Source organism: Otolemur garnettii, unplaced genomic scaffold, assembly GCF_000181295.1.
Source record: "Otolemur garnettii isolate 467f Iridium unplaced genomic scaffold, OtoGar3 scaffold00035, whole genome shotgun sequence".
NCBI lineage: Eukaryota > Metazoa > Chordata > Mammalia > Primates > Galagidae > Otolemur > Otolemur garnettii.
The window spans coordinates 8,377,768-8,391,590 of record NW_003852430.1 but is presented as its reverse complement, the minus strand read 5'-3'; the positions used below and the strand labels follow the sequence as shown (position 1 = coordinate 8,391,590).

The following is a 13,823-nucleotide window of genomic DNA, read 5'->3' as shown; positions in this document are numbered from 1 at the left end:
AAAAAAAAAAAAACTTTGTATCATCTAGCCATTATGTGGCAGAGATTGTATTTGAACCCAGAACCACTGGAACTGCTGATATTAAGGATTTTTTTTTTATTTTTTCCTGTGTGCTTTTATATTTTTCTTAAAATTTACATGTATCGCTTTACTTTGAAAAATCATTACTTTTAAAGTGAAAAATAATTGTCTCCTTATTTTATCTGTTTGCTAATATAACATGGTTTTGCCTTTCTTCAAGGTTGTATTTTCACTATTCAAGTTCGCACAGAGAGGGCCGGTCATTTCAGAGGCCTGGGAAATCCCGAAGGTCACCCAAATGCTGGGCGCAGCGTTGGCCAGTGTGATGTCTCTCCCTGCACTTTAATGAGATGTGGCAATGGCGGCACCTGCGTAGAGCGTGGATCTACTGTTTAGTAAGTACGACATCGGTAAGAAAGACAGCAGCAGGTCAGCTGCATTCTAACTGGCACTCCTCTTCCACAACCTGGGAACACAAACTGACGCTCATATTTTAAGATTTTTTATGCAGACTTGCAAGATGATGGGGAGGACAGAAGAAGGCACTAGAAGCAGGATCAGCATAGCACTGATCTTCTCAGTTCTATTAAACAGCAGATATGAATCACTACATCTCATTCCAAACACCACATGAAACCCAGCGTACACTCATAGCACTGAGAGAATGGACAGAAATATTAATCCTCCAAGGCTTACAAAGTGCGATGTGCTTTCATATTTAGGTTTGAACTACTTTAGAAAGGGCCTTCTCTAGGCAATAGGAAACCTACATCATTTGACTTCTGAACTACATCAGCATGAAGCCAATCCTACTGAGCAAGAAGGAGAGAAGAAAGAAGAGCATTGTCTTGGTAATAATGTCTTTTGTTGAGCATCTGCTTTATGCAAAAGTGGTACCTGAGAGGCTCTGAAAACATCCCAAAAAGAAAGAGGAAGTAAGCACTCTGTCCTTCAATTCTTACACTCTAGTCATAAATTTCTCATGTCTTATACATGCATGGGACAGCTAAAAACGTGATTTGTCCAATGTTCCCTACAGGACACTCCAGAAGGTAGAATTCAAGTCACCAGGAACGCTGGCTCATTGCCAGGCAGCCAGGAAACGAGGCCTTACAAGTTCCCTGGAGGACAGAGTCTCCCCTGAACAGGGTGTCGTTTAAAATGCCGGGAGTGGATCTCTCTTTTTTTTTTAAGACAGAGTCTTACTTTGTCACCCTCAGTAGAGCGGATCTCCTAATGCTTCTGGAACAATTACCTTCCACATCCTCACCAAAAATGATCTAAAGCAAAGATCAAACAATTAATCACAGTAAAATTTTTAATCACAGTAAAATTTTTGGAGAAATAAAAATGTTTAGTTTGATCAAGCTCATAGAAGTAGGCAAAACCTGAGCTGGAGATGCCATCATCCACAGCAATATTCTTTGCATTAGCTTTACCATTGTAATTGTATCATTATTTCTTTACAGTTCTTAATGAAGCCTTTAACTTGTTTTACAACTTACAATTCACTCTACAACTGAGCTTAGTACTTTCTTAAGAAATGAAGTCTCCAGGCACAGTGGCTCATGCCTCTAATCTAAGGTGACTGGACATCCCGCTTTTGGCAGGACAGTCTGATTTTTAACAATTTGTCTTGCATCCTGCGGCATTTTAAAAAACTCCCGATTTTTGGAAAGAATGCATGACAAGCTAGGGAACAGCAGGAGAATGGACCTGTGGCATTTTTAAAAAGCCCTGATTTTTGGAAAGAATGCACAACAAGCTAGGGAACACGGGAGAACAGGAAGGGAATATATGGTTTTCAGCTGCCATGTGGCTATTTCTCCAGGATATGCATTTTATATTATTTTTGTTAATTTTATAATGTTAAACTTTAATAATAACAAATAATTGTTGAGAACTGATTATCAAGAACTGCTTATCAAAGTTTGCATTGTTGTCAGGCCCCACCTCCCAGGCCCCGCCCCCCCAATGGTGTCCCACTTTACCAATGTTAAAATCTGGTCACCTTACTCTAATCCTAGCACTTGGGAGGCCAAGGTAGGTGGATTGCCTGAGCTCATGAGTTCCAGACCAGCCTGAGCCAGAGCAAGACTCCATCTCTAAAAGTAGCCAGTCATTGTGACGAGCGCCTGTAGTCCCAGCTACTCGAGAGGCTGAGCCAAGAGAATGGCTTGAGCCCAAGAGTTTGAGGTTGCTGTGAGCTGTGACACCATGGCACTCTACCGAGAGTGACAGAGTGAGACTTTGTCTCCAAAAAAAAAAAGAGGAAATGAAGTCATTCTTTAGGTTGTACTACTAGGTATTTTTGTTGTTTTTAGTGTGGTAATGGATAAATTGATAATAAATGTAAGAATAAACAAAGACCCCAAGACATGGCAATAAGAAAGCATTAAACTTGAAGGTGGATGCTGGGAACCCATCCCAACTCTCCATTATCCATTGGGACAAAGAGACTAACCAAACATAAGGGCCACTTTTAGTGGTTTTTAAATGAATGTTCAAATAACTAATAATTTAAGTAAGGTAACAAAAGTGTTAAGTGGCTCTTCATCTATTGGATGTAATCTGTTCACTTATCCTTAACCTTAAAAAGCAATGTTAGTGTTATCATCAGTTGGCACATCATGTTTTCTCCAAAGTGGAAATATCTTTTCTCCTACCATATACCCAAGAGATGTCATAAACTGCTCCGTGGGTAGAAATGTGCATCTCAAAGTTAAACATGAAAGTCTTAATTTGAATAACAAATAGACTAAAGCAATAATGTAAAATAGGAATGATCCATCTGACAAATTTCCTTACCGGATTCTAAAAATTGTTCTTATCAAAAATTGTGACCAGTTTTGGGATCCTCTTATCGACCTAAACACAATATATTTACTATAATAATTACTACATGCAAAGTGGTATAGAGCCAAAAATAGCTCTTGTGGCCATCGTATAATAATATTAAAACCACAAATCCCTGAACTTAGATGAATTTTATGGTACATAAATTACACCTCAAAAAAAAAAAAATCACACCTCAATAATGCTCAAAAATCTTAAGGCTCCCATTCATAGGTATTCAACTCCAGTAGCAGCAGCACTTCAAAGAATTTTATTCCTTTTGACAGTTTTTGTAATTCTTCTCTCCACTCAATAAGAATCCCCTCTTTAAAGGAAAAAGAAAATGTGCTTTGTAACATACTTCTCAATAGTGTTTAAGAATTTTTCCTCTATCCTTATCCTAGTCCCAGGCTCTTATTTCATGTGGCTTTATACTTTTATGTTCCACCTGAAGCAGAGTAATATTAAATTGAATGTCTAGGTAACATTATAGACAGTTCAAAGCTAATGTTCAATCTTTTCTTAAAAAATAACTAACACACACAATGAAATATTTGTTAAGTGCTCAAGAGGCAAGTCCCAGCCCAGAAGCATACATTTCATCATCCTTGGAATCAATTTTAAAAGAAAAAAAATCTTAGAACTAACCTAAGTATCTGAACACTGCACAGCAAAATGATATAAATTGTAAAAAATAAAATCCAGCAACTCAGCAGGCTCTGTTCCGTTCCTCACAGCTTGAGAGCTGGGAGACATTGTTTTGATACATAAGGGAAAGTTTTGCTCCAAGTAGGGGGATAGGTTGGGCTTGATGGAGGTCCCAGAATGTGCACGGCTTGGTAAAGTGCTGAGAGCCCGGCTCTCCTGCTCCAAGTCTGTCAGCATCCACAGACCCACCTATGTGCTCAGGAAATTTCTCAGAGGAGGGGATCATAGAGCAGAGTTCATGTCAAGCCTTTATGCTCCAGGGATGAACTCTGATGCAAGAAAGAAACAGTAAACTATTTCTGTTCTTAGTAGCCAAGGTTAAAACAGAACAAAGTTCTGTTGAGTTCTTAATCTTCTCTTACCCCTCTGCTGAACTCTGTAACTGTTTACCAACTAGCATCCTGTTCCCTAAACTCTCCTTACTCTAATCCAATTTGAGCGTCCCTGAAATCCACTTAGCTCATTTTTTCTCTTCAAAATGTGCCTTCATTTGCCAGGGCTGCAAAGTGCAAATCCCTTAATCTGTTGTTGAGGTGTGTCAGGAACTCTGTGGACCTATCCGCCCCCACTATACTTGTCTTCCTGCACGGTAGTCAAATTACTTGTCTTTAGATTTGCGCAGCCTTCTTAAAGCACGCAGGCAGCTGGGTTTCTTGTGAAGCTGTAGCCAGGTAGGTGACTCATCACCTAGTACTAGAATCCCCTCTCTCCTAAGGTGACCAGATTTTAACATTGGTAAAGTGGGACACCATTGACGGCGGGGGTGGGGGGGGGAGGGAATTGGCTGAGCTGTTTATGGTTAGGGACCCTGGGGGCGGGGGGCTACTTGTTTGTTCCAGAGACAGTTTGGTTCCTTCTGAGCTAATTGTCCTTGCCTAGAAGCAAGGGAGGGAGCCAGTCTCCTTCTGATACCTATTCCACCTGGGAGACCTTGCCCAGGAAGGGAGTAGGGAGTTTACATTAGCCTTTTCATTTCCAAATGAAGTTACATTAACTTCTTCATTCCCAAATGGAGTTACATTAACCTTTTCAGCAGGCAAAATATTCCCTTCCCATTCTCCTTCTGTTCCCTAGCTCATCGTGCATTCTTTCCAAAAATCAGGAGTTTTTTAAAACGCTGCAGGATGCAGGACAAATTGTTAAAAATCGGGACTGTCCTGCCAAAAGCAGGACGTCGGGTCACCTTACTCTCTCCTCCTCACTTTTCTTTTCCCTTCCTCTTGTTTCCTTGATAAGACTTCCTCAAATTTGGAATTGCCTTTCAACTCTGTCTTTTAGGGATTTCAATTTAAGACTGATAATTTCTCTCACCTATGAGGGTGACAAAAAGATTTTTTAAAAAATGACTAATGTATTGGTGAAGCTGAAGAGAAGCAGACATTATTCGTTATTAACATAAACTCTTATTTGTTTTCTCTGTTTGTTAAAGCAAAGTGTGGAAACTGAACTCAAATGTTCATCCCTAGGTATCTAGTTGATAAAGCTAAAGGATCGTTCATGCAAGGGAGGACTCCACGTGTATATAAAAGGTGTTTTCTATGCCACTGTGAAGTGACACTCAGAACATGTTAAGTTAAAAAAGTAGGTTTAAGAAACATGTGGAAAGGGGAGTAATTGACATAGGTAAATAGCCACAAATACATACATATAGATACAGACACACACATACTCATACATTCATATTTCAGAAAAAAATGAAATATTACACAAAAAATATACACAGACACACACATACTCATACACTCATATTTCAGGAAAAAAATGAAATATTACACAAAAAATACACAAATAGTTTTTAGAGGGCAAGGAAAACATGGAGAAGTAACAGGATAAAAGCTAGACTTTTCTAACTATAATTTTCTTTATAGTTTTTATTTGGAACCAGGTAAAATATTTCACCGAGTAAATCAAAAAAGAAAAAGAGTGTTCTTAAACACTGAAAGAAAGTAAATATATAAGTGAATCCAACTGTACTTCAAGTTGGTGGCATGACCAAGCAGAAAAGATTTCATTCAAGTGATTTTAAAATACAGCATTTTGACTATGTATACCCTAAGGACAAAGAGAATTATAAAGATACCCTAAATTGTGGCCTATAATCTTTGTACTAGTGGCAACAGTGGTATTATTATTTTGAAACTATAGATAAAAATAGTCAAACAACAATATAGGTGACAGATGATCAACTGATAGACAAATAAGGTAGGATGGTAACAAGGTGGATGGTAGATGTGGTTAGGCTATTTTTGTTTGTCTGTTTTTGGGGACAGAGTCTCACTATGTGGCCCTTGGTAGAGTGCCATGATGTCACAGCTCACAGCAACCTCAAACTCTTGGGCTTAAGTGATTCTCTTGCCTCAGTCTCCCAAGTAGCTGGGACTACAGGTGCCCACCACAATGCCAGGCTATTTTTTTGTTGTAGTTGTTATTGTTGTTTAGCAGGCCTGGGCTGGGTTCAAACACACCAGCTCTGGTGTATTTGGCCAGTGCCCTCACCCCAGAGCTCTGGGCACTGAGTCAATTTTTGGACTGTCATGGATCAGGCTTAATCTGGGCTATTGTGGGAATGAAGCTAATCTGTAATCGAGATCTTGCAGATGGGTTGTTTGGGGAGCTAGTTGTTTTGAGGGACTTTCTGATGTAGATAGACAGATAGAAATTGTTAAGGGAAACTGTTACATGGGAAATTTCCAAGAAGCAACTGGTGCCCCTCAATAGTTGTGTATAAAATTCAGAACTGCACCTCCATGATACTTGTGGTTGCTAGGAGGAGACTTGATTTGCTGTCCAAACCCTCCAAATAAACTTTTTCTCTCTTGTTAAAACTCTACTTGCTCTTATTCTTTTTCATTATTTTGGCAACTACCTCAAGCCATCACCGTGCTGCCCTAACATTTTGGTGAGCCAACCAGGAGAAGCTCTTATTTAAATTCTGTCACTTTGCCTGCTTCCACATGCTTGCTCTGCTCATTGACTCCATCAGCTCAGTGCCAGTAATGATTCTTCGGTACAGAGAACCAAGAACCTGGAAAGATGAAGACCCAACATGACATCTGGTCCTACCCCTAACAGATAGATATAAACAAGTGAATGATTGTGTTAACATTTATCACTAAGAACTAAGATTTGGGGCCTAAAAGTTAGAACTATGGCCATATAATCAAAGAAGAAAAAACCTTCTGGTCTTTAATTTGAACTGGAAAGAAATCATGTATGAATTCATGAGTTTTTCTATTAAAAAAAATTATTTCCTAGCTATGTCCACTAAAAAGATCCAGAAATAATAATAATCTAGTATCAGTGAATACTTCTATGGCCAAATTTGTCATCACTAAATACCATTTTCCACTGAATGTGAACCAAGATGTGTTAGAGAATTAGATGGTTAGCTCTGGAACAGAAGATGTATATGAGCCTAGGTATCTTCTCGTGTCTGAAAGCAAGAACATCAACAAAGATGACTAGAGTCAATTTCTGAAGACAGAGGAGCCAATTTAAAGGAACTTCCATGAAGTCTTAGCCATCACAATCAGGCAAGAGAAGGTGATCAAGGGTATCCAAATAGGGTCAGAAGAGATCAAACTGTCAGCCCCAGGGACTTAACTACAAAACTCTTAGAAATGATCAAGGAATACAATAGCATCTCAGGATACAAAATCAATACTCACAAATCAGTAGCTTTTATATATACCAATAACAGTCAAGCCAAAAAAACAGTCAAGGACTCTATTCCTTTTACGGTAGTGCCAAAGAAGACTAAATAGTTGGGAATTTACCTAACAAAGGACGTTAAAGATCTCTATAAAGAGAATTATGAAACTCTGAGAGAAGAAATAGCTGAAGATGTTAGCAAATGGAAAAGCATGCCATGCTCATGGCTGGGAAGAATCAACATTGTTAAAATGTCCATATTATCCAAAGCAATATACAAATTTAATGCAATCCTTATCAAATCCTTATGACCACTGTCATACTTTAAAGATCTGGAAAAAATAGTACTTCATTTTATATGGAATCAGAAAAAAAACTTGAATAGCCAATACATTACTCAGAAATAAAAACAAATTGGGAGGAATCACACTACCAGACTTCAATCTATACTATAAATCTATAGTGATCAAAACAGCATGGTACTGACACAAAAATAGAGAGGTAAATGTATGGAACAGAATTGAGAACCAAGAGAGGAACCCAGCCACTTATCACCATCTGATCTTTGATAAGACTATCAGAAATATAAATTGGGGAAAAGATTCCCTATTTAACAAATGGTGCTGGGAAAACTGGCTGGTGACTTGTAGAAGACTAAAACTGGACCCACATCTTTCACCACTGAGAGTCAAAAATTGACTCTCACTGTATAAAAGATTTAAACTTAAGACATGAAACTATAAAGATTCTTGGAGAGAGTGCAGGGGAAACACTTGAAGAAAGGGAGAATACTTTATGAGGAGGACCCCCCAGGCAATTGAAGCAACACCAAAAATATATTACTGGGATCTGATCAAACTAAAATGTTTCTGCACAGCCAAAAACACTGTAAGTAAAGCAAACAGACAGCCCTCAAAATAGGAGACAATATTTGCAGGTTATGCTTCTGACAAAGATTTGATAACCAGAATCCACGGAGAACTCAAACTTATTAATAAGAAAAGAACAAGTAATCCCATTTCATTATGGGCAAGGGACTTGAACAGAAGCTTCTCTGAAGAAGACAGGTGCATGGCCTACAGACACATGAAAAAATGTTCATTATCTTTAATCATTAGAGAAATGCAAATCAAAACCACTTTGAGATATCATCCAACTCCTGGAAGAGTGGCTCACATAACAAAATCCCAAAACTACAGATGTTGGTGTGGATGTGGAGAAAAGGGAACACTTCTTCACTGCTGGTGGGAATGCAAGCTAGTACGTCCCTTTTGGAAAGAAGTATGGAGAATACGCCTCCTGGGGATGAGACACAACTACAACAGGGATTCACTCTAACAAATGCAAACGTCATAACCTAATTGTCTGTACCCTCACGTTACTCTGAATTTTTTTTTAAAAAAGAACATTCTCCTTAGTAAAATATCTCAAGAATGGAAAACCAAGCATCCCACATATTCAATATTAACTTCAACATAGCAGATGAACCACTACAGGCCCACACAAGAGAAAAATGCCATTAAATTCAAGTAAGAGGGGGAAAGGGTTCAGTCAGCTCTCACCTAATGGTACAATGTAGGGGTATATGGCACACCTCCTGGGGGAAGGACTCCAATACTACCTGGACTTTTCCTAACAAACACAAACAATGTAACCTAATTGTATGCACTCTTCTAGTAATACAAAGTAAAAAACAATTCATGTAAGTAATAATAAAAAATATATGAAATACACAGTTGTGATCATTCTCCCCATTTAAGAAAAAAAAATCTTATTACCTATAGATGTTACTAGCATACTACTCATCATGCTGAAATTTGATAAAAGGAAAGAAGGATTTGTTCAATATCTCTTTCCTAACAAAGGCTGCATTTTAGAGGATGGAATCCAGCCTCCAGGTGACCTCCCCCCACAGCGATTCTTGGCCTCTCCTTCCTGAAATAGGGGTTACCTGTGTGAACAAGATAATATTCTGAAAATGACAACTTATTACTTCCAAAACCAAGTCAAAAAGTCACTGCAGCTTCTGCCTTTTTAATTATTAAAGTATCGAACAATGCTTTGCACTGAACTCTTTTAATAATTATCAGACTGTATTTTACATATCCCTTCTGGCAATTATATAGAAAATGAATTACAAGCAGCCAGCCTACAAGCAGAGTGACCTATTATGAGCCCATAATAATAATAAATGTTTATTGTTGCCTTAGGCCACTAAGTTTGGGGGTAATTTATTACACAGCAATAGAAAATTAATACTGGTCCAGGCACAGTGGCTCACACCTGTAATCCCAGCACTCTGGCAGGCCAAGGCAATAAGACTGCTTGAGGAGATGGAGACTAACCTGATCTCATCAATATTAAGAAGGGAAAAACTGGCTCGGCGCCTGTGGCTCAAGCGGCTAATGCGCCAGCCACATACACCTAAGGTGGCGGGTTCGAATCCCCAGCCCGGGCCCGCCAAACGACAATGATGGCTGCAACCAAAAGATGGCCGGGCATTGTGGTGGGCACCTGTAGTCCTAGCTACTTGGAAGGCTGAGGCAGGAGAATCGCTTGAGCCCAGGAGTTGGAGGTTGCTGTGAGCGTGATGCCATGGCGCTCTACCCAGGGGGATAGCTTGAGGCTCCGTCTCAAAAAAAAAAAAAAAAAAAAAGAAGGGAAAAACTGAGTTAGGTGTGGCAGCAAGCACCTGTAGTTTCAGCTACTGGGGAGGCTGAGGCAGGAGGATCACTTGAGCCCAGGATTTTGAGGTTGCTATAAGCTATGACAATGCCACTGCCCTGCAGTGTAGCAACGGTGAGGCTCTGTATTTTAAAAAAAAGGAATGAATATAATCAGGTAATTGATAAGAAACAGTTTTTCTTAGAACTTAATTAGTGCCATATAAATAATATATATGAGAAATATTACAATTTCTTAACCCCTAACAAAATAATGGCTGCTTGAGCTATTAAGTGAAACATTCATAGAAAACTATGTAATGGGTGGGCCAAGCTAACACCACTTTGATCACCTGGTCAATCCTAATATAATTACATGTGCAATCACCCAACATTACGTAACTAACTCCTGATGTGATGCAGTGGGAACTATACAGCCCCATCCATAAGACAGTGAAAAGCCTAAACCTGAATCTAATCAGGCTTCTCCATCTAGAAGTTCATGGACGTTAGGACTAGAGTATCTCACCAGCAAAGAAAGGAAGGCCGGGGGGGGGATGCTCCAGGTGAAGCGATGATAGCAGCTCTTACTTGTAAGCATGTTGAGTTTTGACATATCACAGCTAACGTATGATGAGATTCATTTGTTTCAGCTCTTGATTGTATATTCTTAAAAGGCTCGAATTTTGAGCGTGTCATTTAACATCCAGCAAGTTTTGGCAGCTAACATGACACCCATCATATCACACTTACCTTATTCTCCCAACTAAACCATCAAGGAAAGCAATTTGATGAAGGAAGCCGCCCAAGACAACAGATGACCTGATGACAAGGTGACTCAGCTTGTTTCCCTTTTACTTTAAATGGCAGAGAAGGAAGTTGTCTATGCAGAAGCATAGTCCTTAAGGGCAAATGCTCATCTATTGCTAAATTACATACATCCATTCTAGGATTCATATGACCTTGCCCTCATATCACAGGGGTTTCATTTTAAGTACTGTGTCTTGTGTTTTTTCCTATGCATAGAAAACCCACAAATCTGTAACCCTAATTTTTTTACAGTTCCCAGAAAAGTAAATTTTCTCCACAAAATTTCTGTTATCATCGCAGACTCAACATAGGTGGAACATTCTCTCTTATCCAAAGCAGTAAGAATTTATAATTGATAGGTAAAACAAAAGAGCAGGTTAAGCAGAGGTTATTTTTTTTTCCTAACTTCTTATTTTTCAAACTGAAGGCTACTTGTATTTACCTCACAGGGTTAATCAGAGGATTAAATGAGTTACTACATATAAAGTACTTAAATTGATGTCAGCCACTAAGGTAAAGCCCCAATAAACTTTGAATTATATTTTGTATATACGTCTCATACAAAAGCATTGTTCTAAATAAAGTGTCAAGTCCTGGGAAGGGTGGAAAGCCCCAAACTTTCTGCTTTGTATTCACACTGGTAACAAAGTACAGCAGTGCTCTATGCATTCTCTTTGGTGAATATTTAGTAAATGAGTGAAAGATCTTTTTTTCTTTTTTTTAATTAAGTCATATAGAGTGAAAGATTTTTAAGTGATATTCAGACAAAGAATATTAAGTCTGTTATCTCATTTTCAGTTAATTTTTATATGTCCATGTTCATCCTAATTGCCTGATTACAAGAAAATTAAATTCTTCATGTTGAATTTCTATTGTAATGAGAAAAAATTACCCCATCCATGTTTCTGAGCTATAAAATCGCCAGTAAGAACTGAACGATGTATCTGCAGTTTAGGAATTTAAATCAGGGTCATTCTAAATGCCCAGAAGTGAAATAATTAACTATGTTAGTGAAAGCACACTCCACTCCAGCATTCAACTTCTGATCGCCGTCATGACCTGCTGTCTCTTTCCTTCCTTCTGTGTTACCATCTCTACGTGTTTGGAGGCAGGAAAATCCACAAATTGTTTCTTCTGTATGGAAAATTTCTAACATTTTGGGGATGGTCTTGAACTAGTTTTCTGTATCATGTTGAGGATTCTTTAGGACCTTTCGAATATTCTCAGCTATTGGTGGGGGATGCCATGTGCCCGCTAGTCTACTTAATTCACAAATCTGTCCTTAACTCTCAAGTTCATGAGCCATGTCATCAGATGCTTAGAGGGGGGTAAAAAGCTGTTTTATCATCTATTCTCGCCTCCAGCACAGTCTAGCTGAGAGTGGCTTCTTTTGCTACATTCCTATCCAAATATCCCTATTCCCCCGTATTCTTTCAGTCACATAATCCTGAAAGTCCAAGATTTCCACAAGATTGATAGACATGGAATGGTGACTCCTCCTCCCATCAGCAGCCTTAATTTCTCTCTCCCTCAAGTTCCTCCTCTGCAAAATAAAGATGATGATGGCACCTTCCTAAAATAGTTGGAAGGAGAATTAGAAGAGTTAATACATTTAAATTACTTAGAAAAGTGCCTGGCATATGACAAGCTGCGACAAATGTTTGGCATAACTAGAATTTTTCCGTTTCCATACCAACACACTTACTGAGGCCTTGAAAATGCCTCTCCTGTCTCCTTCAACCTTTCCCCCCTACAGGCCTTTCCCTCTTCAGGTCTTTTCACCATTGTGAGGCCTTTAAGACTAATTTTGGTTTTAAGTTTTATCTTTTGTCACCACTAGGTGGTGCAATCATCATTTTATAAAAGTAATGACAGGGCGTTTTCTATTTAAAAATTTCTGTAATAGGAATTTACGATTATAGTTTTCGTTCTTCTGTGAAATTAGTAAATCATTCTATTTTTTGAATAAAAGGTCTTTACACATTTGGGGCTTTTTGTAATCTTCAGACAACAATCAAAATCTTAAGTAATTGTGTTGCAGATTAATTCTGTATTGGGTTTACCTCCATTTTGGAGACCCCTGTAACAATTCTTCACACTTTTTTCTTTTGCGTAATTATTAACTTAGATTCAACAAGCATATAAACTGCCCTAAATCAAGCCAGGATCTATAACATAAATGGAAGATCTGGGAAGGAGGTGTGATCTGCTTCTGTCTTTCTTCAACAAATTTCAGATTCTGACCCCACATCCCACACTCCATCTTAAAATGTGATTTTTTATCACTATTTTCAGATAGTTTATTGCTCCCTAGACAGCACTTTAAAGCTAACCCCTTCTCTTATGTGCCTTTAGTGTAATGCTGCCAAATTTGGGAAGGGAGGGAAGAATGAAAGAAAGGATGTACAGGGTGCCTGAATAAATTTAAATTTCAGACAATAAATAACTTAGTATATCTCAAATATTGTTAATCTGAAATTCAATATATGGAACATCCTCGTACTAATAAAAAATTATTCCTTGTTTATCTGACATTTAACTACATAGCCTGCACTTTATCCAGTAACTCTACCTTGGCTGGATCCAACGCAGACTCTCCTGCTGGCCCCCCACCCACCCACCCAATCTCTCTCTCTAATCCCACACAGTGTGTCTCTTCAAATGAGCCCTCCCATTACTCCTCAGGTTCTTCTTCAGCCATAAACTCATTGCCTCTTCCTGTGCTGAGGTCTCTTTAGCCAGAGGGACACCTTACAAGCAACTTCCAGTTTTCCTGTGTCCTCCTGTTCCTAACCGTGGGTGCCACACCCCTTCCCTGGGATTCACGCCTGACAAGTTTGCATTTCCTCTGCAGCCCCAGGAGCCAGCCTTGTGCATTCACCAATCAAGAAACATGAGTCCCGTTTCCAAATGGTCCCGCGGAATCCCTTTTCTCTAGGCTGGAGGTTAAGAGACAGCAACGCTATGCACAGATTTCCACCTTAGTGATAGCACGGAAGTGAAAAGAGACTTACAATACAGTTTGCCAAAGAAATGATTCGCACTAAATTCTTTAAAGTCTCTTAATCTATTAACTTTTTTGTTTGACAATTTGGATCTTGGTAGTTTGAATCACAATTCTTTAAATTCTTTAAA

The 13,823-nt window shown here is 38.7% G+C and overlaps 1 protein-coding gene across 1 annotated transcript in view; it reads left to right on the top strand.

Moving 5' to 3' along the window:
• EYS (eyes shut homolog (Drosophila)) overlaps nucleotides 1–13,823 on the top strand; it is a 1,547,934-nt gene that overhangs the window by 1,508,086 nt on the left and 26,025 nt on the right. Inside the window, exon 39 of the mRNA XM_012805052.1 lies at nucleotides 242–416. Coding sequence (XP_012660506.1) covers nucleotides 242–416 — 175 coding nt within the window. The remainder of the gene's footprint in view (nucleotides 1–241; nucleotides 417–13,823) is intronic.